At 39.7% G+C, this 26,098-nt stretch overlaps 1 protein-coding gene across 4 annotated transcripts in view; it reads left to right on the top strand.

The window, feature by feature from the left end:
- AKAP10 (A-kinase anchoring protein 10) overlaps positions 1-26,098 on the top strand; it is a 104,097-nt gene that overhangs the window by 11,041 nt on the left and 66,958 nt on the right. For 3 of the 4 annotated variants that reach the window (XR_013997026.1, XM_081110791.1, XM_081110790.1), the window contains exons 2-4: positions 3,100-3,147; positions 5,061-5,243; positions 8,770-9,327. Coding sequence is in view for 3 of the 4 variants with exons in the window: in XM_081110791.1 (XP_080966917.1) it covers positions 3,100-3,147; positions 5,061-5,243; positions 8,770-9,327 (789 nt within the window). In the remaining variant the exon portion in view is untranslated. Of the gene's footprint in view, positions 1-174; positions 311-3,099; positions 3,148-5,060; positions 5,244-8,769; positions 9,328-26,098 lie in introns of all 4 variants that reach the window. The other variant, XM_081110792.1, reaches the window with a different exon arrangement.

The raw sequence follows: 26,098 nt of genomic DNA, 5'->3' as shown, positions 1-26,098 counted from the left end.
ATGTTCACATCTTCACCAGGAGTAGATTCCATCCCAAGAAACCATTTTCTTTGCTCATTCATAAGAAACAACTCCGATCTGTTAAGGATCTATCCTAAGATTGCAACAATTCAATCACATCTTCAGGCTCCACTTATAATTTTTGTTCTCTTGCTGTTTCCACCACATGTGCAGTTACTTCTTCCACTGAAGTCTTGAACCCCTCAAAGTCATCCGTGAGGGCTGGACTCACCTTCTTCCAAACTCCTGTTAAGTTGCTATGTTGACCTCTTCTCATGAATCACAAATGTTCTTAATGGCATCTAGAATGGTAAATTATTTCCAGATTTTCAATTTACTTTGGCAACTATAGCCTTACAAAGTATATTTTTTAATAAGAAATACATTTGAAAGTTGAAATTACTCCTTGGTCTATGGGGTGAATATTGTGTTAGCAGTCAATGAAAACAACATTAATCTCATTGTGCATTTCCATGAGAGCTCTTGGGTGGCCAGGTGCATTGTCAGTGAGCAGTACAATAAAATCTTGATGCAATGGACTAATTCAGGCGAGGGGGTGTCCATTAAAGCCTAAAGTCTGTTATATAATAAAGTAGGTTTTCTGAATGCATATGTTAAAAATTTGACAAATTAGTTTACCTGTTTTTACTTATATAGATAGGTTTGTGTAATTAAATTAAGTATGTATGAAAAGTTTAATTCCACAGAAAAGTTTTCTATACATATTACACTCACTAGTCACTTTGTGTAAATAAATGCATATGGCTAAGGTGTGGCTTAGCACACATCCAAACCTTGGCTAGCACTCATTAAAACTGCAGCAGAGGCCTAGCCGGTTTAGTTCAGTGGTTAGAGCGTTGGCCCTTGGACTGAAGGGTAACAGGTTTGTTTCCTGTCAAGGGCATGTACCTTGGTTGTAGGTTCAGTCCCTGGCCCAGTCAGGGCATATGCATGAGGCAACCAATCAATGTGTTTCTCTCTCTGTCTCTCCCCCTCCCACTCTCTCTAAAAATCAATGGGGAAAAAATATCCTAGGGTGGGGTTTAACAACAACAAAAAACCTGCTGCAGAAAGTCATGGCTGCAGAAAGTCATGACATGGGACAACAGAACCAATTACCACACAATGCGTGGTGATCATGTGCTAATCATTTCCCAAACAGTGTTTAAGATCTGTGACCTTGGATTTAAATATGTATATTATACTTGTAGATATGTAATATTTATTTATGGCAGTGAAATTACTACAGTATTTTTTCTAACATAAGGCCTATTTGCTAAAATTTGTTTAAAATAACAGTAAATTAATAACAAAAATAACCTGTTGATCTAATTATAAGCGTATCTTAGTTCAAAGCATTTTAAAATTAACAGGGTGTTAATTTTCACATATGACATATGGACCAGAAGTTTTGTCCATTAAGTCTGAGTCCGTTGAATTGAAGTCCAAAAAATTGAGGGTTTACTGAAATATATTGAAAGGAGTATTTTCTTCTGAGCAGTAGGTCTCAACAGTGAGTTGAAAGTAGTAAAACATCTTATAAACAGATGTGCTATTATCCAGGCTTTGTTGTTCCATGTATAGAGCACAGTCAGAGTAGATCAGCATAATTCTTAAGGGCCCTCGAATTTGTGGAATGGAAAATGAGCATTGGCTTTAACTTAGTCATTAGCTGCATTAGCCCCTAGCCAGAGAGTCAACCTGTCCTTTGAAGCCAGGCTTTGACTTTTCTCTAGCCATGAAAGTCCTAGATGGCATCTTCTTCCAATATAAGGTTGCTTTGTCTACAGTGAAATATGTTGTTTAGTGTAGCCACCTTCATTAATCATCTGAGCTAGATCTTCTGGGTAACTTGCCGCTTCTACATCAGCACTGGCTGCTTCACCTTGCACTTCTGTTATGGAGATGCCTTCTTTCCTTAAGCCTCATGAACCAACCTCGGCTAGCTTCGAACTTTCTTCTGCAGCTTCTTCACCTCTCTCAGTCTGACAGCAGTGATCAGTACCTGAAATGATCTTAACTTATTTTTGTCCATGTTGTCTCCACATACTTGCATGTGGACTTCTTGAAGGCAGGACTATCTTCTCCGAGCCAGGGAAGTACTTGGTACATAATGGGCACTCAAATATTTGTTGTAGATTGATTTATCAGATACTATGAGAGCTAGTTATTTCCTGCTAGTAGCCTTTAATGTTTAAGAGCACAAATAGAGAGATGAGTACATTTTGGGATTTATTTTGATAGGCTTTTCATGATGAGGTTAAAGAAAATTTAATTTTGGAAAAACACAAGAAAAGTAAGGAGGGTTGAAAATAGTCTTATGTTAGATCTGTAAGAGTTCACACTTGGCCTAGGCTGCCATGCACCTTCCTTTCTTAGAAATTTTGGTAGCGTATCTGCAGTAGAATTTCTACTGTTTTGTATGCTAGAGGAGAGATTGTATAATTTTTTAAGAAACAAATTGTTAAATCTTGAGTATTAGAAGTTTAAAGTGTTTTTAAGTTTGGAATGTTTGTATTTGGTGCTGTGGGGGGAAATACACAATAAATAAGATATGATGTACAACCAAAGAACTCTTTCTTCAACATGCATCTAGGAGTGGATTGTACATAGTAATTATATCAGCAAACACCCTAAATTTACTGTGTGGTAGTTACTCCTCTAAGCCCTTTACGAGTATGTATTTTTTTCATCCACAACCCTCTAAGGTAGGTATGATTAGTATTGACCTAATTTCAGATATCAATGAATTTGAGACCCAGAGGAGTAAAGTACTTTTCCATGATCACATGGCCAATAGGTAGCAGAGTCAGAATTTGGGCACAGGTATTCTGACATTGTCTCTCCATAGCATACTCGGTGTCCTTGACTGAATGCTGTCCAGAGGTCACTTCCTTAGAGAATCTCCCCTGATGCATTACCTGCCCCCTGCCCCCAGGCAGTTAGTCCCTCCATGTAGAATTTTGAATACTTTCTGTTAGAATAAAGCTGTAGAACTTGAATACTTATCTGTTAGAATAAAGCTCATCTAATATTTACAATGTCTAGAATGTATCTTTTTTACTATAAAGGTTGGTCATGAAGCTCTTTTTCTTCTAGTGAAAGGCAAAGAACAAGATAAGACTTCAGATGCCAGGACAGTTAAAGGTGAGTTCAGCAATATTCCATTGTATTAAAAAGGGATGTGCTTTGCATTTATGAGCTCTTCAATCCTGTTATCCTCTCCCTTCATTTGCCATTCATCATTTCTTCCCTTTTTTAGAATTATTTGTAATTGACTTATTTCCCTGTTTAACTTTTATATTACCCAACACCTAGCATATAATTAATAGGTTTTCACTAAGCATCTGTTGGCTGTTCTAGTGATTACAGTGAATCAGTTCCTTCCTTGTTAATCACACATTTGATTGTTCCCTAAAAGTGATTAGTTGATTTTATTTTAAAACAGCAAAAATCGAAAAATACTCTTAACTGACAGCTAGGTGAGTGAAAGCACTGCCACTTGCCAGGCTTGGTTTTCTGTTTGTCCACCGGTGTGGATGGTAACAGTTCTCACTTCATTACTTTGGATGAATGGCCTTAAATTTATTCTGAGAACTTTATTTGAATCAGTGTATTAGCCCTATTTATAAGACATTCTTAGTTTATACTCTCTGCTGTAGTTTTGACTGATTTCATTCTTTCAATGTACAAAGATTATAATGGGAAAATTATAATGGAAATTATTTCATAGCCATTACATATTAATTTTATAAATAGAAGTTATTTATATGAAATCTGTGGGTTGCTACTTATTTAGATTTTTCTTTCAAATGTTTATATGTTGTGTGACTGGCATTGAGTATTAACTCTGTATGTTCAGTTTGCCAGAGACTATTTATAACTTAAGAGATTTGTAAGATGGTTTCCTGCTTATTTCTGATCATTTAAAGCAGCGGTTCTCAACCTGTGGGTCATGGGGGTCTAACGACCCTTTCACAGGGGTCACCTAAGACCATCGGAAAACACATATATAATTACATATTGTTTTTGTGATTAATCACTATGCTTTAATTATGTTCCATTTGTAACAATGAAATTGGGGGTCACCACAACATAAGGAACTGTATTAAAGGATCTCGGCATTGGGAAGGTTGAGAACCACTGATTTAAAGCCATTTGAATTCCACATTAGTTCATACTGCCCTCCAGTTTGATTGGCATTGGTAGAGGCTAAAAGCCCTTAGCAAGCAGAGGCTTGTGAAGACTAGATTTGACGGTAGTAGGAAGGAGGGATCGTGCTGGCTCAGGCATATCAGTCTTGTACACTAACAGTATAACTTTGGAAGTCATGTAACTTCCTTCAGATTCTTCATTTGCAGGTTCAAAGGGTTGGCCTACCTAACTTCTACATCTGTACTAGGCTAAAAAAAGTTCCATGCTTGTATTCTATTTATGACTGTATATAACCTGTGCTTAGCATTCCTGACATAATTAAAAAAATAATTTAAAGACAGCTTCATTGCATAATTCTCCCAACTCTTGTTGAATAATTGATAAATATAGATACCTGGAAACAGGTATGGACATTCATGTTTTTATCTGCTTTATTCTATAAACAGGTCTCAAAGAGTAATAGATTAAATTACAGTACTATGTATTTTGTCTTTCATAAGAACTATTACCAAGTATTACTCAGATTCTGTGTCTGGGAGCTATTTACTAAGATAGAGAGCACCTGTCTGTTGACTGCTCAATAAGTGGTGTTGCCCAGCCAGTGTTGCTCAGTGGTTGAATGTCAACCCATCAACCAGTAGGTCATGGTTCGATTCTTGGTCAGGGCACATGCCCGAGTTGTGGGCTTGATTCTCATTAGGGCGTATACTGGGGATTAAGCCTGCAACCTGGGAATCGAACTGGGATGGTCAACCACTGAGCCATTCCGGTGGGCAAAAATCTTAATTTTTAAAGATCTCTCAAAGCCCTCTTTTGAGAAAACAGAGGGCTTTAATAGAACCTTTAAGATAATTTTAAGAAACTATCAAATTTTAATTTTTAACAATTTTTTTGAAAAATTATAGCCTCAAATCCTGTATATTCCCCACAAAAAAGCACTAAAAATCATGCCTTGCTGGAGGCTGCAGGACCAAGTCATATTGCAATCAATGCCATTTCTGCCAACATGGACTCCTTTTCAAGTAGCAGGACGGCAACACTTAAGAAGCAGCCAAGCCACATGGAGGCCGCTCATTTTGGTGACTTGGGTAAGTGACAATCACTTTTTGTTAACTTACATAGGAGGAAGGAGTTCAGTATAGCATGTGAAATTCCTGCCAAAGGATACTGAACTGTATAATTAAAAAATGTATACAAATTAAAATAACAGCTGTAAGTGTAATGGAAGCACTGTGTTTTGTTCCTATAAATACAAAATATAAAGGACACCCAATAGAAAAATTGGCCATGTCCAGAAGAAGAAATACATTTGGCTTGACTGTGTGAAAAAGATGCCTCATTTCACTGATACTCAGGGAAATGCAAATTAAAATAGGTAAATTTGCTCTGACCGGTTTGGCTCAGTGAATAGAGCATCAGCCTGCAGACTCAAGGGTCCCGGGTTCGATTCTGGTCAAGGGCATGTACCTTGGTTGCGGGCACATTCCCAGTGGGGAGTGTGCAGGAGGCAGCTGATTGATGTTTCTAACTCTCTATTCCTCTCCCCTCCTCTCTGTAAAAAATCAATAAATATTTAAAGAATAAAGTAGGTGAATTTTTTAAAGTAAATAAATATTTAAAGTTTGACAGTTTGTTAATGTAGGTGCAAAAAAGAGCCACTTTTTAGTGGAAGTGCAAATTGGTGAAGATTTTTTAAAAGATAATTTGGAAGTTTTTATCAAAATGTATACAATTTAGTCCTCGGTATGCTCACATGTATGCACAAAGGTGTATACATAAATATGTATATAAATAAGGCTATTCATTGCAGTATTGTTTGTGATAGGAAAGAATTAGGAACAAGATATAAATACCCACTGGTAGAGAAATAGTTAAATTTTGGTATACCCATACTCTGGAATACTGTGTAGCCATTTAAAGTCTGAAAAAGACATGGAGAAATGTCTGATATGTTAAAGTGAAAAGCAGCTTACATAGCAGTATGTATAATAGGATCCCTGTTGTGTAAATAACTCCTTTCTCTCCCCACCCTCTGCACATGCAAAAAAAAAAAAAATATGCAGGAGATTTCTTACAACTGCACATGAATCTACTATATCAGAATTAAAAGTTTAATTAAGAAAAATTGTAAGTCTTGCAGGGGATCAGGATTTCTTGAAGTTCATGAAATGGATGTCTACAAAGATGGACTAGCTAACATTGACAATAAGATAGTAAGGTTGATGACGTGTAAAATGCTTCAAAGGAAAATTATTTGAATAGCAAAGGATTAAGAAAAGCCCTTTTGAAAAATTGACGTAACCATCAGTTAATTTTATGAAAATAAACCTCTTTATGTCATCCTGTGAAAATTTAAAAGAACACACTAAGATTTGATTTTTTGTTTTTTAATTGCTGTGGTTATAATCACAACTTAAATTTAATTAAATGTAAAATAAACTTGTTTTTATTAAGTTTGGTTTTATTTTTTAAGATAAAATTCCAGAGCTACTCTTTATTCTGTTTTAAATAATATTGAGAGTTCATAACACTTTTCTAGCTATATCCACACAACCACAATTGTTCCCCAGGAAAAGTTCCTAGAAGTGAAGTTTTTGACTTGAAAATCATGCTAATTGCTTAAGGTTTGTTATCTATTACTGAATGCTCCTCAAAAAACCTCTCATTATCAGTGGTGAGAGTGCTTCCTGTTCCATAGTGCTTGTTATTTTTTTTTCTCAATTTTTTTTTATTGATTTCAGAGAGGGAGAGAGAGACATTGATGATGAGAGATAATCACTGATCAGCAGCCTCCTGCATTCCCCCCACTAGGGATTGAACCCGCAACCTGAATCAGGCGGGAATCGAGCCGAGACCTACTGATTCATAGGTTGATGCTTAACTATTGAGCCACACCAGCCGGACTATTATATTTTGAAAAAATATCTTCCAGTTTGACAAGCTAAAAAGGTTATCTTGTATTAATTTGCTTTTCTGGAATTTTTAATGAGGTTGAATATTTTTAAAAAATTATTAGCTTTTTTTCTTTCTTTGGGACTAGTACCATAAGATTTTTTTAAAATATATATATTTTTTATTTTAGGTAGGAAGGAAGTGGGAAAGAGAAATAGAAACATCAATGATGAGAGAGAATCATTCATTGGCTGCCTCCTGCATGCCTCACACTGGGGACCAAGCCCACAACCCGGGCATGTGCCCTGACAGGGAATCGAACCGTGACCTCCCGGTTCATAGGTCGATGCTCAACCACTGAACCACACCGGCCAGGCCATAAGATTTTAAGAAAAGAATTTACATGGTCTTAATCGTTGTAGTAAACATAGTTACTAATAACTGGAAAGGAGCAGTGGGGAGGCCAAATAGTTTAGGCACGCCATTTGTGTGCTTTGCCACAGATCTCTGGGGGAAGGGACTAGACCAGCCGTGTGCAAACTACGGCCCGCAGGCCGGATCTGGCCTGCTTGAAATGAATAAAACTAAAAAAGTTCCGGCCCTCCGGTCCAGTTTAAGAACCCATTGTGGCCCTCGAGTCAAAAAGTTTGCCCACCCCTGGACTAGACGGAGGAAGAATAGACGCATACCCAGTAAAGTCTGGGTGACATAGGGAAGGTACTTGTCAGTCAGTCAAACCTGGGAAGAGGTCATTGGCAAGAGTAAGCGTAGCCACTGCAAGCTCAAGAAGACTTAAGATATTTAATCTCCTAATAAACAAAGGAGTTTGCTCTCTGCGCTCTTGCTGGCTTGTGTTTTGGGGACTCTTGGAACTCTTGTTGCAGAGCATGCTCTCTTGACTCCCCTCACTCACCCACATGGCTCACGGCTATGTGGACCACACACAATGGACTAATGGACTGCAATTAGCCTGATGCTAAACGACTCAGCACCCCGTGGAATGGGAGCTTTGGATGCTGACTTTGCTCCCAGCTCTGCTGAATCCCCAGCTGCACATCTTCCAGGATTGGATTAAGGGAAATGGGACTTTGGGAATCCAGAGATAATTCCACACAAATAAAAATCATTCATTCTCCTGTGAGAGTCTCAGATAATTCTTATTTTTAAAAAAATATATTTTTATTTATTTCAGAGAGGAAAGGAAAGGAAGAGAGAGAAAGAAACATCAAGGATGAGAGAGAATCATTGATAGGCTGTCTCCTGCACACCTCCTACTGGGGATCGAGCCACAACCTGAGCATGTGCCTTTGACCGGAATCGAACCCGGGACCCTTAGTCCACAGGCCAACAACGCTCTATCCGCTCTATCCATTGAGCCAAACCAGCTGGGGCAATAAGTCTTTTTCTTGAGATATTGTAAAAACCCGACTCCCTAGTATCCACTGGGAAAGGGGATACCCCACTTTCACCAATAACAGTCTGAATTTCCATTTAAAAAGATGAGGATTATTTGAGTAACAAAGAGCTTTTTAATAATTTAAGTAAGTTTTGGACAGTAGTTTCTTTGCTTGTTTAGAAACCAAAACCATAGTATTTCTAGTTATTTATCCATTTAAATAGCTAGGAAGTAAACTTTATTTAAGGACTTTAATGCTAAAGTTGCCTAATAGGTCAGTCTTAAACTCTTTATTACTGAACTGCTAATTCTTTTGCTTTTTTTAGGCAGGTCTTGTCTGGACTACCAGATTCAAGAGGCCAAATCAAGTCTTTCAAAAACTCTTGAACAAGTCTTGCATGACACTATTGTCCTCCCTTATTTCATTCAATTCATGGAACTTCGGAGAATGGAGCATTTGGTTAAATTTTGGTTAGAAGCTGAAAGTTTTCACTCTACAACTTGGTCCCGAATAAGAGCATACAGTCTGAGCACAGTGAAGCAGAGCTCATTGGCTGAGCCTGTCTCTCCATCTAAAAAGCAAGAAACTGCAGCACCTTTTGTAACCGAGTCTCTTGACAGGAGATTAGAGGATTCTAGCTCAGCCCAATTGCTTGTGACTCAATCAGAAGAAAGTGACCTGAATAATAGAACTAGCAACACCCAGAATCGTTTGCTCCTTTCCGAGGAATGTGACAGTGCCCATTCTCTCCATCTTGAAATGGCCAGAAGAGAAGCTCATCAAGTTTCCATGGAAACCCAAGAATCCTCCCCTAGACTTACAGTAGCCAGTAGAAATAGTCTTTCTTCTCCACTAAAGGAATTATCAGGAAAACTAATGAAAAGTAAGTGTGTGATTTCCATCTTTCTCTTTTTCCTTTTTTTAAAAAAATCAGTGTACAAAGTGAAACTTGAGATGGAGAATAAAAGGATCAGACTTATTTTTTCTCCCATATTTACTTTTAAATTTGGAAAGATTTGGAGAGTGTCCTGGAGTAGGATCAGTGTGTAAAAAAGGAACAGGGATAGATACAGTGATTGGGTTCTCGAAGAAGAATGTTAGCAGAATTAACAAATGAAGAAAGGTCAAGTACCATCCTACTTATCCTTCCATAGATTTTTTAAATCAAAGCATTGTCCAGATAGGCTTAGTCCATCCTGTCTGTCTTAATTTTATTACACTTTTACTGTACTTTGCAAATAAATTTATATTTTAGTTGGTAGTAAGTGACAGTTATTGTGTTCTCATTTAGTAGTCAGGACACCTCTGTGAGGTAGGCTTTATTGTTCTGTTTTGCATGAGAAAACCATGGCTTAGAAAGGTTAAGTAACTTGCCCTAGGTTTTATAGTAAGTGGGAAGCCAGCATTATAGCCCAGGCATTTCACAGCAGCAACCTTTCTTTTTTTTATTCTCTATTTGGAAATGACACACTCTTATTTTTCCATTATCACCTTCTGGAAATCTCATTAGGCAGCCTTTGTGTTTTTATCCTACATGTTCTTTGTTTCTCAAAAGGGCTAGGTCCGTGGTTGGCAAACTGCGCCTCGCGAGCCACATGCGACTCTTTGGCCCCTTGAGTGTGGCTCTTCCTAAGCCTTAGGAGGACCCTAATTAAGTTAATAACTATGTACCTGCCTATATAGTTTAAGTTTAAGAAATGTGGCTCTCAGAAGCAATTTCACTCGTTGTCCTGTTGTATTTGGCTCTGCTGACGAATGAGTTTGCCGACCACTGGACTAGGTGATTTTCTCTCTGTTTTTTTCTCATTTGCTTATTTTTTTAGAGCAGTTTAATGTTCACAGCAAAATTCTGGGGAAGGTACAGATTTCCCAGGCACTGCCTAGGCATTGTTTTGGTTTAATCTTCTACCCTGTTTGGGTCCTAGAGCAACTGCCTTTGAAAGTGCAAGCTCTGAGTCTCTTGAAATTGGTGGCTTTTCTCGGGAATGCCCTCCGGGTCTTGCACTTTTACCATCTAGATTTGCCACTAACTTCTACAGGCCCGCAATTCCTTACCTGCAATTCAGAAATACAGAAAGCGGTGACTGCCACAAGTTATTTTTAAACTGAACAAAACTTGACCTGAACTGTTAGGAACTTATTGCAGAAATATGAATGTGTTTTATTCTGAGGTATTGTCCCACATGCTGCTGGGATTATGGTAACGGTATATATAAATACAGTACATTACCTCTGTAAATGCCCCCAGACCCTAGTTCTGAATCTAGAAGATTACCAGCCCCAGAGGGTTCAGACAGAGGAGCTGCTATACTTGCTTCTGCCTCTCGTTTCCCGTCCTTTACCACAAGCTCTGGCACACTTTTTAAAAAGCATTATGGGAGTTTCTTTGAACACCTAATCTGACCTATTTCTGCAAATGGGAGTCCAACATCCGTTTCTTACATTAAAATATACTGTATTATTTTTTAAAACTGTCATTGGGTTGTACTTAATTTTAATAAAAATTAGAAATAGTAGTGGGGTTATTTTTAAAGTATTTGTTTTCTCCTTTTTCATTATTTTTAAAATTTATGTGCAGTAAATTGACTTTTGATGTATACATGTATGAATTTTGACACCTGCATAGTTCCCTGTAACTGTCTCCACAAGCAGGACGACCTTTGTAGTCAAATCCTCTGTATCCCGACACTTGAAACCTTCCACTGTCATATCTCTAGTTTTGCCTTTTCCAGGGTGCCATGTAAGTGAATTTGTATAGTATGTAGCTTTTTTGTTTGTTAATTCTCATGTGAGGATATTTTTTCCATTGATTTTTAGAGAAAGTAGGAGCGGGGGAGAGAGAAAGAAAGAGAGAGACATTTATGTGAGAGACATCGGTTGGTTGCCTCCCACACATGCCCCCACTGGGACCAGGGATCAAACCTGCATCCCAGGTAGATGCCCTTAACCAGGAATTACACCCATGACCCTCCAACCACTGAGCCTCACCAGCCAGGCTATATTACATAGCTTTTGAGCCTGCATAATAGCTCTGAAGGTCATCCATGTTGCTTTTACCCAGCATAATAGCTCTGAAGGTCATCCATGTTGCTTCTATCAATAGTTCATTGCTTTCTGTTGCTAAGTAGTATTCCACTGTATGGCTGTACTATCTCTTCACTTGTATGTTATTCCAGTTGTTGATGATTATGAATAAGCTGTTATAAACATTTGTTTATAGGCTTTTGTGTGAACAAAGTTTTATTTCTGTAGGACAGATTCTTCATAGGGGTGCTGGATTATGTGATAAGTGTGTATTTGATTATCTAAGAAACTGCCAGACTGTTATGTAGAATGGCTGTACCATTTTGCATTCCTATCAGCAATATATGGTAGTGTATTTCTTGTTTCCTTGTCAGCACTTGGTATAATTGGCTTTTTGTTTATTTAGATTTTTTAAAGCCATTCTAACAGATGTGTAGTGATAGCTCATTTTGCTTTTCCTGTGCATTTCTCTAATGGCTAATGAATGATATTGAATCATGTACATATTTGCCATCTATCTATCCTCTTTGGTGAATTATTCAGATCTTTGCCATATTTTGTTGTATTGCTTGTTTTATTATTATTGAATTTTGAGCGTTCCCTATATGTACTGGATATAATACCTTGATTTGAAAATGCTTTCTCCTAGTTTATAACTTGACGTTTCATTCATTTAACAGTGTCTTTCACAAAGCAAAAGAACCTTTTGATTAAGTCCACTTTATCTACCTCTCTTTTATATATTTTGCTTTTGGTGTCATATCTAGGAGCTCTTTTTGCCTAACCAAAGGTCATGAAGATTTTTTTCCTATGTTTTCTTAGGAAAGTATTACTGTATTTTATACTTTACATTTAGATATGTGATTATTGTGTAAGGTGTGAAGGCTAGATCAAGTCTTTTGTTTTATTTTTACGTGTGGATACCTGAGTGTTCCAACGTAATTAATTGAAAGGACTATTTTTACTACATTGAATTAATTGCCTCTGTTTTGGCCATATTAGTTAGGTCTATTTCTGGACTCTTTTCTGTCCCATTGCTTTATGTGTTTGTTTGTTTGTTTGTTTATTGCTTTATGTGTTTATTTCTTCACCAATACTACACTGTAGCTTTATAGTAAGTCTTAAATTTGGGTAGTATGAGTCTTCCAACTATGTTCTTTCTGTTCTCGTTTCTTTTATTTTCATATAAATTTTAGAATAATCTCATCTGTATCTATGAGAAACCCTGCTGGAATTTTTATTGGAGTTGCATTGAAATAATAAGTCAGTTTGGTGAGAATTTACACCTTAACTGTATGGAATGTTATAATCCATAGATATAGTGTGCTTCTTCGTTTATTTAGGTCTTTGATTTCTTTCATCAGCATTTTATACTTTCAGCATAAAGATTCTTTACATGTTTTGTTAGAGTTAATGTCTAGTATTTCTTTTTTGGTGCTGTTGTGAGTGGTATTTTTTTAAAATGTTGTTTCTAATTTTTTCAGTGCTAGTTTATAGAAATAGGATTGACTTTTATATGTTGATCCTCTATTCTGTGACCTACTAAACTCACTACTTTCATGGACTGTTTTGGTAAATTGCTTAGAATTTTCTACATAGACATTCACATTATCTGTGAATAGAGACAGTGTTTTTTCTTCCTCTTCAAACTTCTTTTTCTTTTTTCTTGCCTTATTGCACTAGCTGGGACTTCCTGTACCATGTTGATTAGGAGTGGTGAGAGAACACAGTCACTATTAAAAATGAGACTAGCTGTGGGGTTTTGAAAATTCCTTTTATCAGGTTGAAGAAATTCTTTTACCTTAATGCTTTACTGAGAGTTGTTGAATCATGAATGGTGTTGAATTATGTCAAATGTTTTTGCTGTATCATTTTATATGACCATGTAATATTTTTTTGTCTGTTAATATAACCTTGATTTATTATTTTTTAAATATTGAATAACCTTCCGTTCTCACGGTAAGACTCATTTGCTTGTAGTATATTATTTTCTTTATGTTGCTGGATTTGTTTTCCTAAGCATTTTTATTTATAGGCTCATGATGCATATTGGACTGTAATTGGTGGGCTTTTTAAACTCTCTATTGTTGAAAATATTACAGATGTCCCCCCTTTCTCCCCATCCCATGTTTCCCCCCTCCACCCAGATTCTGCCCCACTCCAGGTGTTCACCACCCTATTTATTGTCTGTGTCCATGGGTAATGTATGTATGCATAAGAGTTCTTTATCCCAAAATATGGCAAGAGTGGTTAATCCCCTCTCATACCCCTTCCCCTTCCCTCTAAGATCATTAGTCTCTACCAGCGGTTCTCAACCTGTGGGGCACGACCCCTTTGGCGGTCGAACGACCCTTTCACAGGGGTCGCCTAAGACCATCCTGGATATCAAGATATTTACATTACGATTCATAACAGTAGCAACATTACAGTTATGAAGTAGCAATGAAAATAATTTTATGGTTGCGTCACAACATGAGGAACTGTATTTAAAGGGCCAGAAGGTTGAGAACCACTGGTATACCATGTTTTTATGCCTCTGGCTCTGTTTTATTTATCAGTTTATTTTGTTCGATACATTCCTTGTTTGTTTATTTTGATTCAGTTGTTTATAAATATATATTCATTGCCATTATATTATTCATATTTTTCATCTTTTTTTTCCTTCTTCTTAAAGAAGACCTTTTAATATTTCATGTAAATATTAAAGTTTGGTGATGATGAACTCCTTTAGCTTTTTCTTATCTGTGAAGCTTTTTATTTGACCTTCAATTCTAAATGGTAGCTTTGCTGAGTAGAGTGATCTTGGTTGTAAGTCCTTGCTTTTCATCACTTTGAATATTTCTTGCCATTCCCTTCTGGCCTGTTGGAGAAATCAGCTGACAGTCATATGGGCGCTCCCTTGTAGGTAGGTAATTGCTTTTCTCTTGCTGCTTTTAAGATTCTCTTTGTCTTTAACCCTTGGCATTATTTTTTAAATCCTCACCCAAGGATATTTTTTCATTGGTTTTTAGAGAGAATGGAAGAGAGAGAGACAGAGAAATAGCAATGTGAAAGAAACACGCCTATTGGTTGCCTCCTGCACATGCTCTAACCAGGGCCTGGGCTGTGGAGGAGCCTGCAACTGAGATACAAGCCCTTGACCGGAATTGAACCTGGGACCCTTCAGTCCACAGGCCGACGCTCTGTCCACTGAGCCAAACCAGCTATGGCACCCTTGGCATTTTAATTATGATGTGTCTTGGTGTGGGCCGCTTATTTTCAGGGCTCCCTGTACTTGTATGTCTATTTCTTTCATTGGGTAAGGAGAGTTTTCTGTCATTGTTTTTTTCAAATAGGTTTTCGATTTCTTGCTCCCTCTCTTCTCTTTCCGGTAACCCCCTAATGCTAATGTTGGTATGCTTGAAGTTGTCCCAGAGACTCCTTACACTATCTTCATATATTGGTTTCTTTTTTCTTTTTGCTCTTCTGATTGGGTGTTTTTTGCTTTCTCTTGTTCCAAATCGCTGACTTGATTCTCAGAATCCTCTATTCTACTATTGATCCCCTGTAAATTACTCTTCATTTCAGTTAGTGTGTCCTTCATTACTAACTGGTCCTTTTTTATGTCTTTGATATTCTCACTAAGTTTCTTGAAGTGCTCATTAAATTCCTTGCACATCCTTAAAACCACTGTTTTGAACTCTGTATCTGGTATTTTGCTTCCTTTTCTGGAGATTCCTACTGTTCTTTCATTTGTGACATGTCTCTTTGTCTCCACATTTTGGATGCTTCCCTCTTTGTTTCTATGTATTAGGTAGAGTTGTTGTGTCTCCTGGAATTGGTAGAGTCGCCTTGAGTATTAGGTGTCCTTTAGGATCCAGTGGCTCAGCTTCCCCAGTCACCTGAGCTGGGCATTCTAGGTATGCACCTATGTGGGCTCTGTGCACTGTTTTATTGTAGTTGTAGTTGAGCCTTGATTGCTGTTGGTGTCACTGGGAGGGATTGACCTCCCGGCCAATCGTCTGCTTGGACCAGCTGTGAGTAAAAAGGAAGAGCTGAGGTGCAGGAGATGCCGCTGTGAAGCAGGACTTGCCTCATTGGGGCTTTGATGCTCAACAAGTCTGTCTCTTGAGTGTGTCACTAGTGGATGTGGTAGGGTTGCAATCTGGCATGGTCTGAAGCTGACCACTGGGTGCACTGGCTCTGGGGCCTACTGGGAGATGCAAAGTCAGCTACAGCCAGTGCCCTGCCTGGGACTACCAGGCAGGAGCTACAGAGCGACCAGCTGATGGCTGCTACTTATGCTGGGCTTGTAGCTGTCCAGAAGAGGCCAAGCTGTGAAACAACGCAGGCTGCTGCTAGTGCTGGGCCTGGGATCACTTAGCAAGAGGCATGGGGCACACTGAGGGCAGCTGCTGCTTGTTTGGGAGATTTGAACCTGAGCAAGGACAAGCCATTTATATGCAAAAGGTACTCCAAACAGCTTGGGTGGGGCTGCAAATTAGATGGGGCAGGGTCTCATGGACTCACCAGGATGGGACAAACTGTGGGCCAGGTTGATGGATACTCAGACATGGCATTTGCCTGTGGGCTCTGTGATGGGGAACAGGGATCTCTGCCAGCACTCTTATGTGCCCCCAAGATATTGGTTAGATGCCATATGATTTTGTTCCTCCATGTATGTCCCTGAATCCTTTCAAACTGCTGACCCAACGCTGGAGCTCAGAGGGAGTGAGTCCAAATAAATCTCTGCACTGGCCCTATAAGAGTAACTGCCTGGGACTCTAGCAGACTGTAGTTCTCAGCCAAAATCCCTGTTGGTTTTACAGCCCAAAGTTACAGGGACTTCTCTTCCCGGTACTGATATCCTGGGCTAAGGGGTCTGGTGTGGAAATGTGACCCCTAGTTCCTCACTGGAGCCTCTAAAGCCAAGATATTCCCCCGATTATAAAAACACTACATGTGGATGTAGGACGAGCCTGTTCCACACCTCCACCCCTCCTACCAGTCTCAAGGTGGCTTCTTTAATTCTCTAGTTGTAGGGCTTCTATTCAGCCAGATGTCAGGTGTTTCTGAATGATGGTAATTCTGTGATTTAGTTGTAATTTTGATGTGGTTGTGGCAGGCAGTGAGTACTGTGTTAACCTATTCCACCATCTTGGCCTCCCTCCTTCGAGAGTCTGTAGTTTTCTTATACTGCCTTTGGCTGGCTTTGGTATCACTGTGATGCTGGCTCCATAAAATGAGTTGGGAAGTTTCCCACCTCTTGTTTTCCAAAAGAGATTGTGTAGAATTGCTGTTAAATGTTTGGTAGAGTTTGCAAGGGTCTGAAATTTTGTTTTTAATAATGTTTTAAACTATGAATTCAGTGTGTGTGTGTGTGTGTGTGTGTGTTTTAGTAGAAATAAAGCTGATCAGATTATGTGGGGGTTTTTTTCTTGAGTGAATGTTAGTAGTTTGTGGATTTTATTTCATCAAATTCTTGAATATATGGTTATGTAGTTACTACCATTATATCTGTTTAATGATGAGTTTATAGTGATATCCCTTTCACTTCTCTCTCTTTTTTTGGTATTCCTGTAGCATTAATTTGTTTATTTTTATTTATTTTTTAAATCTTTATTGTTGAGATTATTACTGGTGTTCCCCCCTTTCCCCCCCAATACCCCCCCACCCGGTTTCCACTCTGCCCCAAGCCTTCGCCACGCTATTGTCTGTGTCCATAGGTAATCCATATCCTATATAATAAAGGGTAATATGCAAATAGACCAAATGGCAGAACAAACAAACAACCAATCAACGTGTAATATGCTAATGATATGCTAAGGCTGTTCAACCTCTCGCTGTGACCACCAGATGGCAGACAGTCAACTGACCGACCAGTCGCTATGACGTGCACTGACCACCACGGGGTAGATGCTCCGACTGGTAGGTTAGCTTGCTGCTGGGGTCTGGCTAATCGGGATCGAGCAAGATGAGCCAGACATACCCTGAAGCCCTCCCACGGTCCCTCCCTGGCCCGATTGTGCATCAGTGGGGTCCCTCAGCCTGGCCTGCACCCTGTTGCAATCCAGGACCCCTCGGGGGATGTCAGAGAGCCAGTTTCAGCCTGATCCCACAGGCCACTGCCCTTGGGAGGGCGCCAGATGCAGGGCTCATGGCTGGCGAGCGTTGCTGCAGCAGCGTGAGCTTCTCCCAATCCAGACTGATTGAGCGCGAGCCCATGGCAGGCACAGTGGGACCGGGATGAGCGGGAGTGGCAGGTAGGAGCTGCAGACAGCATTGGACTGCAGGTTTCAGCCACCCAGAGGGACCCCCCCCCCCACATGCACGAATTCGTGCACTGGGCCCCTTGTATGCATATAAGATTTTTTTTTTAAATATATTTTATTGATTTTTTACAGAGAGGAAGGAAGAGAGATAGAGAGTTAGAAACATCAATGAGAGAGAAACATCGATCAGCTGCCTCCTGCACATCCCCCACTGGGGATATGCCCGCAACCCAGGTACATGCCCTTGACCGGAATCGAACCTGGGACCTCTCAGTCCACAGGCCGACACTCTATCCACTGAGCCAAACCGGTTTCGGCATAAGATCTTTTTTTAATCTCTTCCCACCCCCCTTCCCTCAGAATCATCAGTCTGTTCCATTTCCATGCCTCTGATTCTATTTTATTCACGTTTATTCTTTTCATTAAATTTTTTTATTTGTTTATTTTTATTTTTAGATTCAACTGTTGATAGGTATGTATTTGTTGCCATTTTGTTGTTCATATTTTTTTATCTTCTTCCTCTTCTTAAAGAATACCCTTCAACATTTCATATAATACTGGTTTGGTGGTGATGAACTCCTTTAGCTTTTTCTTATCTGTGAAGCTCTTTATCTGACCTTCAATTCTAAATGATAGCTTTGCTGGGTAAAGTATTCTTGGTTGTAGGTTCTTGGTATTCATCACTTTGAATATTTCTTGCCACTCCCTTCTGGCCTGCATAGTTTCTGTTGAGAAATCAGCTGACAGTCGTATGGGCATTCCCTTGTAGGTAACTAACAGCTTTACTCTTGTTGCTTTTAAGATTCTTTGTCTTTAGCCCTTGGCATTTTAATTATGATGTGTCTTGGTATGGTCCTCTTTGGGTTCCTCTTGTTTGGGACTCTCTGTGCTTCCTGGACTTGGAAGTATATTTCTTTCACCAGGTAGGGGAAGTTTTCTGTCATTTCTTCTTCAAATAGGTTTTCAGTATCTTGCTCTCTCTCTTCTTTTGGCACCCTCATAATAAGCTTGAAGTTGTCCCAGAGACTCCTTGCACTGTCTTCATATTTTTGGATTCTTTTTTGTTTTTGCTCTTCTGATTGGGTGTTTTTTGCTTCCTCATATTTCAAATCGTTGATTTGATTCTCAGAATCCTCTACTGTTGAATTCCTGTATATCAAGCATGTCAAACTTGCGGCCCACAATGAATATTTTTGCAGCCCAGCCATTATAATGGTATGTAAGAAACATTTTAATAAAAATTTCGTAACTTAATTTTTACAATAACCTGTTATACATAATTATTAAAAACAAACTACAACGTTTGCTAATGACTGATGACTATAATCGTGTTGCATTCATTTCCCTTACACGCCTTATGCACAGGCACACCATTTCTCTCCACTAATACTAGCAGTGAATATTTTAGCAGCCGATTGCCATGTCATTAGTCTTGTACTGTCTTGTTTGATGTGTGCAGAGAACAAGAAAAATAGGTTTATTTGCGTTACGCTTACTTATTTGTGCAGTTATTCAGTGTCGGGTTAAGTTAATGTTCAAGAAAAAATGTTAGTTTTTATTAAAATGTTCTATTATTTTATGTTAATGATGACTCATTTATTTAAGCCCCTTGCATTCAGCATGTCTTTATCCACATAAACCTACATTTCTATGAAAATTGAAGTTCTGTTTTTTTGCAGCCCACATAAACTTAAACCTTGTTTATTTGGCCCATGTTAGCCTTTGAGTTTGACATGCTTGCTGTATATTATTCTTTGAGTCAGTGTATGCTTACTTTCTGACTGGTCCTTTTACATTTCTTTCATTTGTGACATGTTTCTTTGTATCCACATTTTGGCTGCTTCCCTGTGTTTGTTTCTATGTATTGGGTAGAGCTGCTATGTCTCCTTGAGTTGCTAGAGTGGGCTTGTGTAGTAGGTGTTTTATAGGCCCAGTGGCTCAGCCTCCCTAGTCACCTGAGCTGGGAGCTTGAGGTGCACCCCTTTGTGGGCTGTGAATACAGTCTTGTTGTAGTTGAGACTTGATTGTTGTTGGTGTCACTAGGAGGAATTGACATCCATGCCAGTTGGCAGTGAGGACCAACTGTAACTACAGTGGGAGAGCTGCTGTGCAGGAGACACCTTATGGAGCTTCAGTGGGACTTTAGTTCTTAGTGAGTGTGCCCCTTGAGTGTGTTGCTAATGGATGTGTAGAGTTGTAATCTGGTATAGTCTGACACTGACCACTGGGTACAGTGGCTGTTGGGTCTCCAGGGGGGTGCAAAGTCAGCCACTACCTGGGGATACCCAGCAGGAGCTACACAGAGATCTGAAGATTCCTCATCTTTGTATCAGGTTTGGAAGTGCCCAGATGAGGCCCAGTTGTGAAGCAAGGCAGGTTGGTGCTAGTGCAGGATCTTGGGCCTTTTATTGATAGGTTTGGGGCTCCCTGTCCCTGCTGCTGCTTGTTTGAAAGATTTTAGCCTGAGCAAGGACAGGCCATTCATATGCAAAAGCTGCTGCACAGAGCTTGGGTGGGGTTGTAAATTGGATGAGGCCAAGTCTTAGGGAATCACCAGGGCCAGAGAAAGCAGAAATGGCTGCCAGTCAGCCCTGTGACTGGGTAGGTCCCGGCATAGGAACAATGATCTCTGTGAGCACCTTCATCTGGGAGAAAGCTCCCCACCCGAGTTCCTGCCCTGATGTCAGACAATCCAGTTCCTCCTTGTATGTGTATGTTCCTCACATACCTCTGGTATGTTCTCAGAGCTTCACCCTGGTGCTGGAGCTCAGAGGAAGCAGGACCTTGTAAGTTTAGTACATGGTGCCAGCCTTTTTAAAGGAACAGCTGGGTCTCCAGCAGCCTCTGTGTCATTGAGCCCCAATTCGTACTAGTTTTTACAGCCTGCAGTTCTTACTGCTGGTAGGGACTTCTTTTCACAGCTCTGGGACCCTGTGCTGGGGGTCTGGTGTGGGCCTGGGACCCCTTGCTCCTCCGGACAGCCTCTGCAGAGATGATCTCCCTCCCAATTAAAAAAGCGACACACATGTGTGCAGGAGCAACCCATTCTGCAACTTAGCACCTCCTACCGATGTCAGTGTGCTTTTTCCTTTACATTTCTAGTTGTAGGACTTCCATTCAGCCAGCTTTCCAGTGGTTCTGGATGATGGTTGTTCTGTATTTTAGTTGTAATTTTTATGTGATTGTGGGAGTCGGCGAGTTCAGGCATTTACCTATGCTGCCACCTTCAAATCTCCTCTCTCTCTCTTTTTTTAAAGTTGATTTCAGAGTGAGGACCGGAGAGAGAAAGAGAGAGAGAGAGAGGGAGAGAGGGGAAGGGAACTATTGATTGGCTGCCTCATGCATGCACCCTACTAAGGATTGGACCTGCAACTTGGGCATCTGCCCTGACCGGGAATCAAACCTTGTCCTGTTGGTTCATGAATTGATGCTTAACCACTGACCCACACGCGTCAGGCCCCCTTTCATTTCTGATGTTGGTAATTTTGTCTTTTTTTTTCTTTGTAATTATGTATAGGGATTTATTTGTACTTTTGAGAATTAGCTTTTGACTTGACATGTTCTGTTTTTCTGTTCTCAATTTCATGATTTTTTAAAAAAATTCTCACCCAAGGATATGTGTTTTTTTTTATTGATTTTTTAGAGAGAGGGAGAGAGAAAGAGAGAAGGAAACATTGATACAAGAGAAACATCGATCGGTTGCCTCCATACTCACTCTGACTGGGCATCAAACCCACAACCTATGTATGTGCCCTGACTGTTAACTGAACTCGCAACCTTTTAGTGTACCAGAAACTCTGCAACCAATTGAGCCACTTGGCCAGGGCCAATTTCATGAGTATTATGCTCTATATTTTTTCTTTCCCCTTTCTTGCTTTGGATTTATTTTATTTTTATAGTTTTTTAAGGTAGAAACTTAGATTGCTGATTTGAGAATTTTCTTTTTTAAGATAATCATTTAATGGTATAAATTTCTTTCTAACCACTACTTTAGGTACAGCCCACACTATACCTGAATATTGCAAAATAGTCAGATATTTTGAACTAAGGAAAAATCAAATGTCTCATTTCCCTTGGTTCTTACCTTTTGCCCATGTATTTAGAAATATGTTGAGAGGATCCAAGATGGCATCAGAGGAGGTGGGAGTTACACTCACCTCTTCCCAGGACCAAACTGGAGTTACAACTAAAATATAGAACAGTCAACATGAATAACCAACTGAATACTAGCTGAACAAGTCTCATAACCAAGAATTTATAGAAGAAGCCACATCAAGACTAGTAGGAAGAGTGAAGATGTGTGAAATGTGCTGGCTACAATCCAGTGCCTTCTTAAAGGTTCAGTGCACAGACGCTGATTTGCAGGCACTCATGTAGGGCTCAGGTATAGGGAAGGTGGCTAGGAGTGGACTAGAGTCATGTGAAGAGAGATTGTGTGTATGGCTCTGAGGAGAAAGCTGAAGAGACAACTTCAGGTTCCTTGTGCTGAGTTTCTCTCCCACACCACAGGTGCTATCTTTACTGGGTCAAGCACTCCCCATCATATGGCATTATCCTTGGTGAAGGCAATAGCCCCACTCTCCCAACTCCCTGTTGCCCTACCAAGCAGAGCTCATGTCCTGTAGAGGCATTAGCTACCTGGACCCCTGGTATAGAGGTCTGGGCAGACTCAAGGTGTCACAGACTGAGTTATATTACTCTGGATTGAGGGGCCATCCCCAATCCCTCCAGGAGCCTGATTAGCTCTCCCCCCATCCCCATTGGAGATCTACTAGCTTTACCTTTTTGACTCCCAAGGCCATGCTTGCAAGCTTGAGTTCTCGAGGCACTCCAGACAGAATCTTAGACAGACTGAGTTGTGTTGCTCTAAGGTGGGGTTCAATTTTCTGTTGTTTTCCTGACCCATCCAGAGCCCTACCTTCACATGGCCAAATCTTGATATCTTTGAGCATAATAAACTCTGTTGGTCTCACCCTGACAACTCCCTGAGACTCTGCCCACCACAAAGGTTAGCGGGTATGTGGTGGATGGCATCTGGCCTTTGTGTATCTTGGGACTTTTGCAGAGTAACCTCAAACCTAGCATTGGCACCGAGTTTGAACCTGAATCAATTTGGTGATGACTGCTCACCCCTACCTGGTGACTCATTGAGAACCTCCCTCATGCAACTCATGTACTGGTAGAGGCTCTTTTAGTGACTGAGTTTTAAATAGGCAGCTGGCAGGCAGAAGCAGATAGAGATCTTGGGGTGCCTTAAAACTTTTGCTGACCTGCAGGTGGAAGCAGGATTTGGTGTACAGCTTGGCCCTTCCACACACACCAAGGCCCAGCAGAGGTAGCTACAAAACTGGATTGCTTTGTAGCTCAAAACAGGTTTCTCAGGGCTAGTCCCAGGCAGTGTATGACTTTGACCTGCATTGAGTCTTTGCCAAGAGGCCCCAGAACCAACACACCCTGTGGTGGACTTCAGACAACATCAGAGCAGGACCCAGTTTTCTCCACAAAAGGCACATCCAAAGGGAGATCTCAAAGGCACCAAACTCCCCCTCCTTCCCGCCCCCTCCCCTCCCCCCCAAATCAAATTCTGCTTCATGTGGTTCACACCCATACAGCAGCTCATACACTGTGGTTGGGGTAGGTCAAGCCATCACAGTCAAGCCAGCCTGAGGTTCAACCCTTTGTAGGGTCAGCCCAGCAGTAATCAAGACTCAATTACAACAGGGGGGCCCACATAACCTAGACAAAGTACAATCCTGGAGCGCCATATCGGGTGATCAGGAAGACTGCGTCTCTGGGTCCCATAGAACACCTTCTAGATAAGGCCACACTACCAAGACTGGAAGACGTAGCAGATCTACCCAATATGCAAAAACAAACACACAGAGATAGCCAAGATGGAAAGAGAAAGAAACAGGCCCCAAATGAAAGAACACGAGAAATCTCCAGGAAAAGAACTAAGTGAAATGGAGGCAGGCAGTCAACCAATATAGATTTCAACACAGTGGTTATAAGGATGCTCAAGGAAGTTAGTGAAACTTCAACAGAATAAAAATGGACATAAAAACCATAAAGAAAAACCAGTGAGAAATGTAGAAAACAATATCTGAAATGAAAAACATACTAGGAGGAATCATCAGTAGGTTAGATGAAATAGAAGATCGAATCAGTGATTAGGAAGACAAGGAAGCAGAAAACACTGATCAGAGCCAAAGGAAAAAAGAATGTAAAAAATGAATTTAGTGTAAGGACCTTTGGGACAACATCAAACATAACAATATCCACATCATAGGCTCACCAGAATGAGAAGAGAAATCAAGGGATTGAGAATCTATCTGAATAAATAATGACTGAAAATTTCCCTAACCTGACGAAGGAAAAGGACACACATGTCTGGGAATAGCAGAGAGTTCCAAACACGATGAACCTAAGGAGATCCACACTAAGACATATCATAATTAAAATGTCAACATTTTAATTATGTTAAAGGTTAGCCCTAGCTGGTTTTACTCAATGGATAGAGCTCAGGCCTGGGGACCAAAGTGTCCCTGGTTTGATTTGGTCAAGGGCATGTATCTTGGTTGCAGGCTCCTCCCGGCCTTGGCCCCGGCTCTGGTCAGGACTCATGGAGAAGGCAACCAATCGATGTGTTTCTCTCACATCAATGTTTCTCTCTTTCTTCTACTCTCCCTAAAAATCAATGAAAAAATATCCTCTGGCATAGCTCAGTAGTTGATTGTCAATCTATGAACCAGAAGCTCATTGGTTTGATTTCCAGTCTGGGCACATGCCTGAGTTGCAGACTTGATACCCAGTGTGGAGCGTGCAAGAGGCAGCCAATCAATGAGTCTCATCATCGATGTATCTATCTCTCCCTCTTGTTTCCTCTCTAAAATCCATCAATCAGTCAATCAATAAAATTGGAGGAGAAATAGAGCTTCCCAGAGAAGAAAACACTAAAGAAAGAAGGTCATTACTACCAAACCAGCATTACAAGAAATGTTAAAGGGACTTTTAACTTTAAGAAGAAAAAAGGTGAAAAAAAGAACATAGTTATAAAGAATAAAATGGCAACAAATATACACTTATCAATAATTTAAATGTAAATGCCTAAATGCTTCAATCAAAAACCATGGGTGGAGTAGCTGAATGGATAAGAAAACAATACCCATATATATGTGCTGTCTATAGGAGACCTACCTCAGAACAAAAGACACACACACACAGATTGAAAGTAAAGGGATGAAAAAAGATATTTCAAATAAATGATAAAGGAAAAAGAAGTTGGGGTACAAATACATCAGACATAATAGGCTTTAAAACAAAGGAAATATTAAGAGACAAGGACACTACATAATGACAAAGTAAGCAATGCAACAAGAGAATATAACTTGTAAATATTTATGCACCCAGTATATGAGCACCTAAATATATAAAGCAAGTCTTGGACATAAAGGGAGAGATCAACAGTAATACAGTCATAGTAGGAGATTTTAACACCCCATTGACATCAGTGGATTTTAACACCCCATTTACAGGCAGAAAATCAAGGAAACCCTTAAATGACTTACTTGGCCAGATGTATTTAATTGACATTTTTAGAGCATCCACCCCAAAGTAGCAGAATATACATTCTTTGCAAGTGTACATGAGACTTTTTCCAAAATAGACCACATATTAGGCCACAAAACAAATCTTCTAAACTTAAGATTAAAATCATATCAAGCATGTTCTCTGACCATAATAGTATGAATTTAGAAATAGATTACAAGAAAAAAACCTGAAAAACACACAAACACATGAAGTATAAATAACGTTATTGAACAATGAATGGCTCAACAATTAGATCAAGAAACAAATCAAAAGATACCTTGAGACAAAGCAAAATAAAACCACTGCAACCCCAAATTGATGGGCCTCAGCAAAAGCAGTTCTAAGAGTGAAATTCATAGCATTACAGAAATAAAAAAAGTCAAATAATCTTACCAAATGAACCAGAAAAAACAACAAAGTGCAAAATGAGTATAAGAAAGGAAATAATAAAGATCAGAGTGAAATAAATTAGAGTCTAACAAAAATGATATAAAATATCAATGAAATCAAAGAGCTGTTTCCTTGAAAAGATAAACAAGATTGATAAACTTTTCATCAGACTCATCAAAGGAATAAAAGAGGATTCAAATAAATGATACCAGAAATGAAAGAGAAGTAACACCTGATATTTTGGAAACACAAAGGATTAGCCTATATAATAAAAAGCTAATATGCAAATCAACCAAATCAGTTGCTATGATGCGCATTGACCACCAGAGGGTAGATGCTCAACACAGGAGCTGCTCCCTGGTGGTCAGTGGGCTCCCACATGGCGAGCGCCGCTCAGCC

The sequence above is a fragment of the Myotis nattereri genome (assembly GCF_964212035.1).
Source record: "Myotis nattereri genome assembly, chromosome: 16".
Lineage (NCBI taxonomy): Eukaryota > Metazoa > Chordata > Mammalia > Chiroptera > Vespertilionidae > Myotis > Myotis nattereri.
Note: the sequence above shows the minus strand (reverse complement) of the source record. Positions and strands in the feature narration are given on the sequence as shown.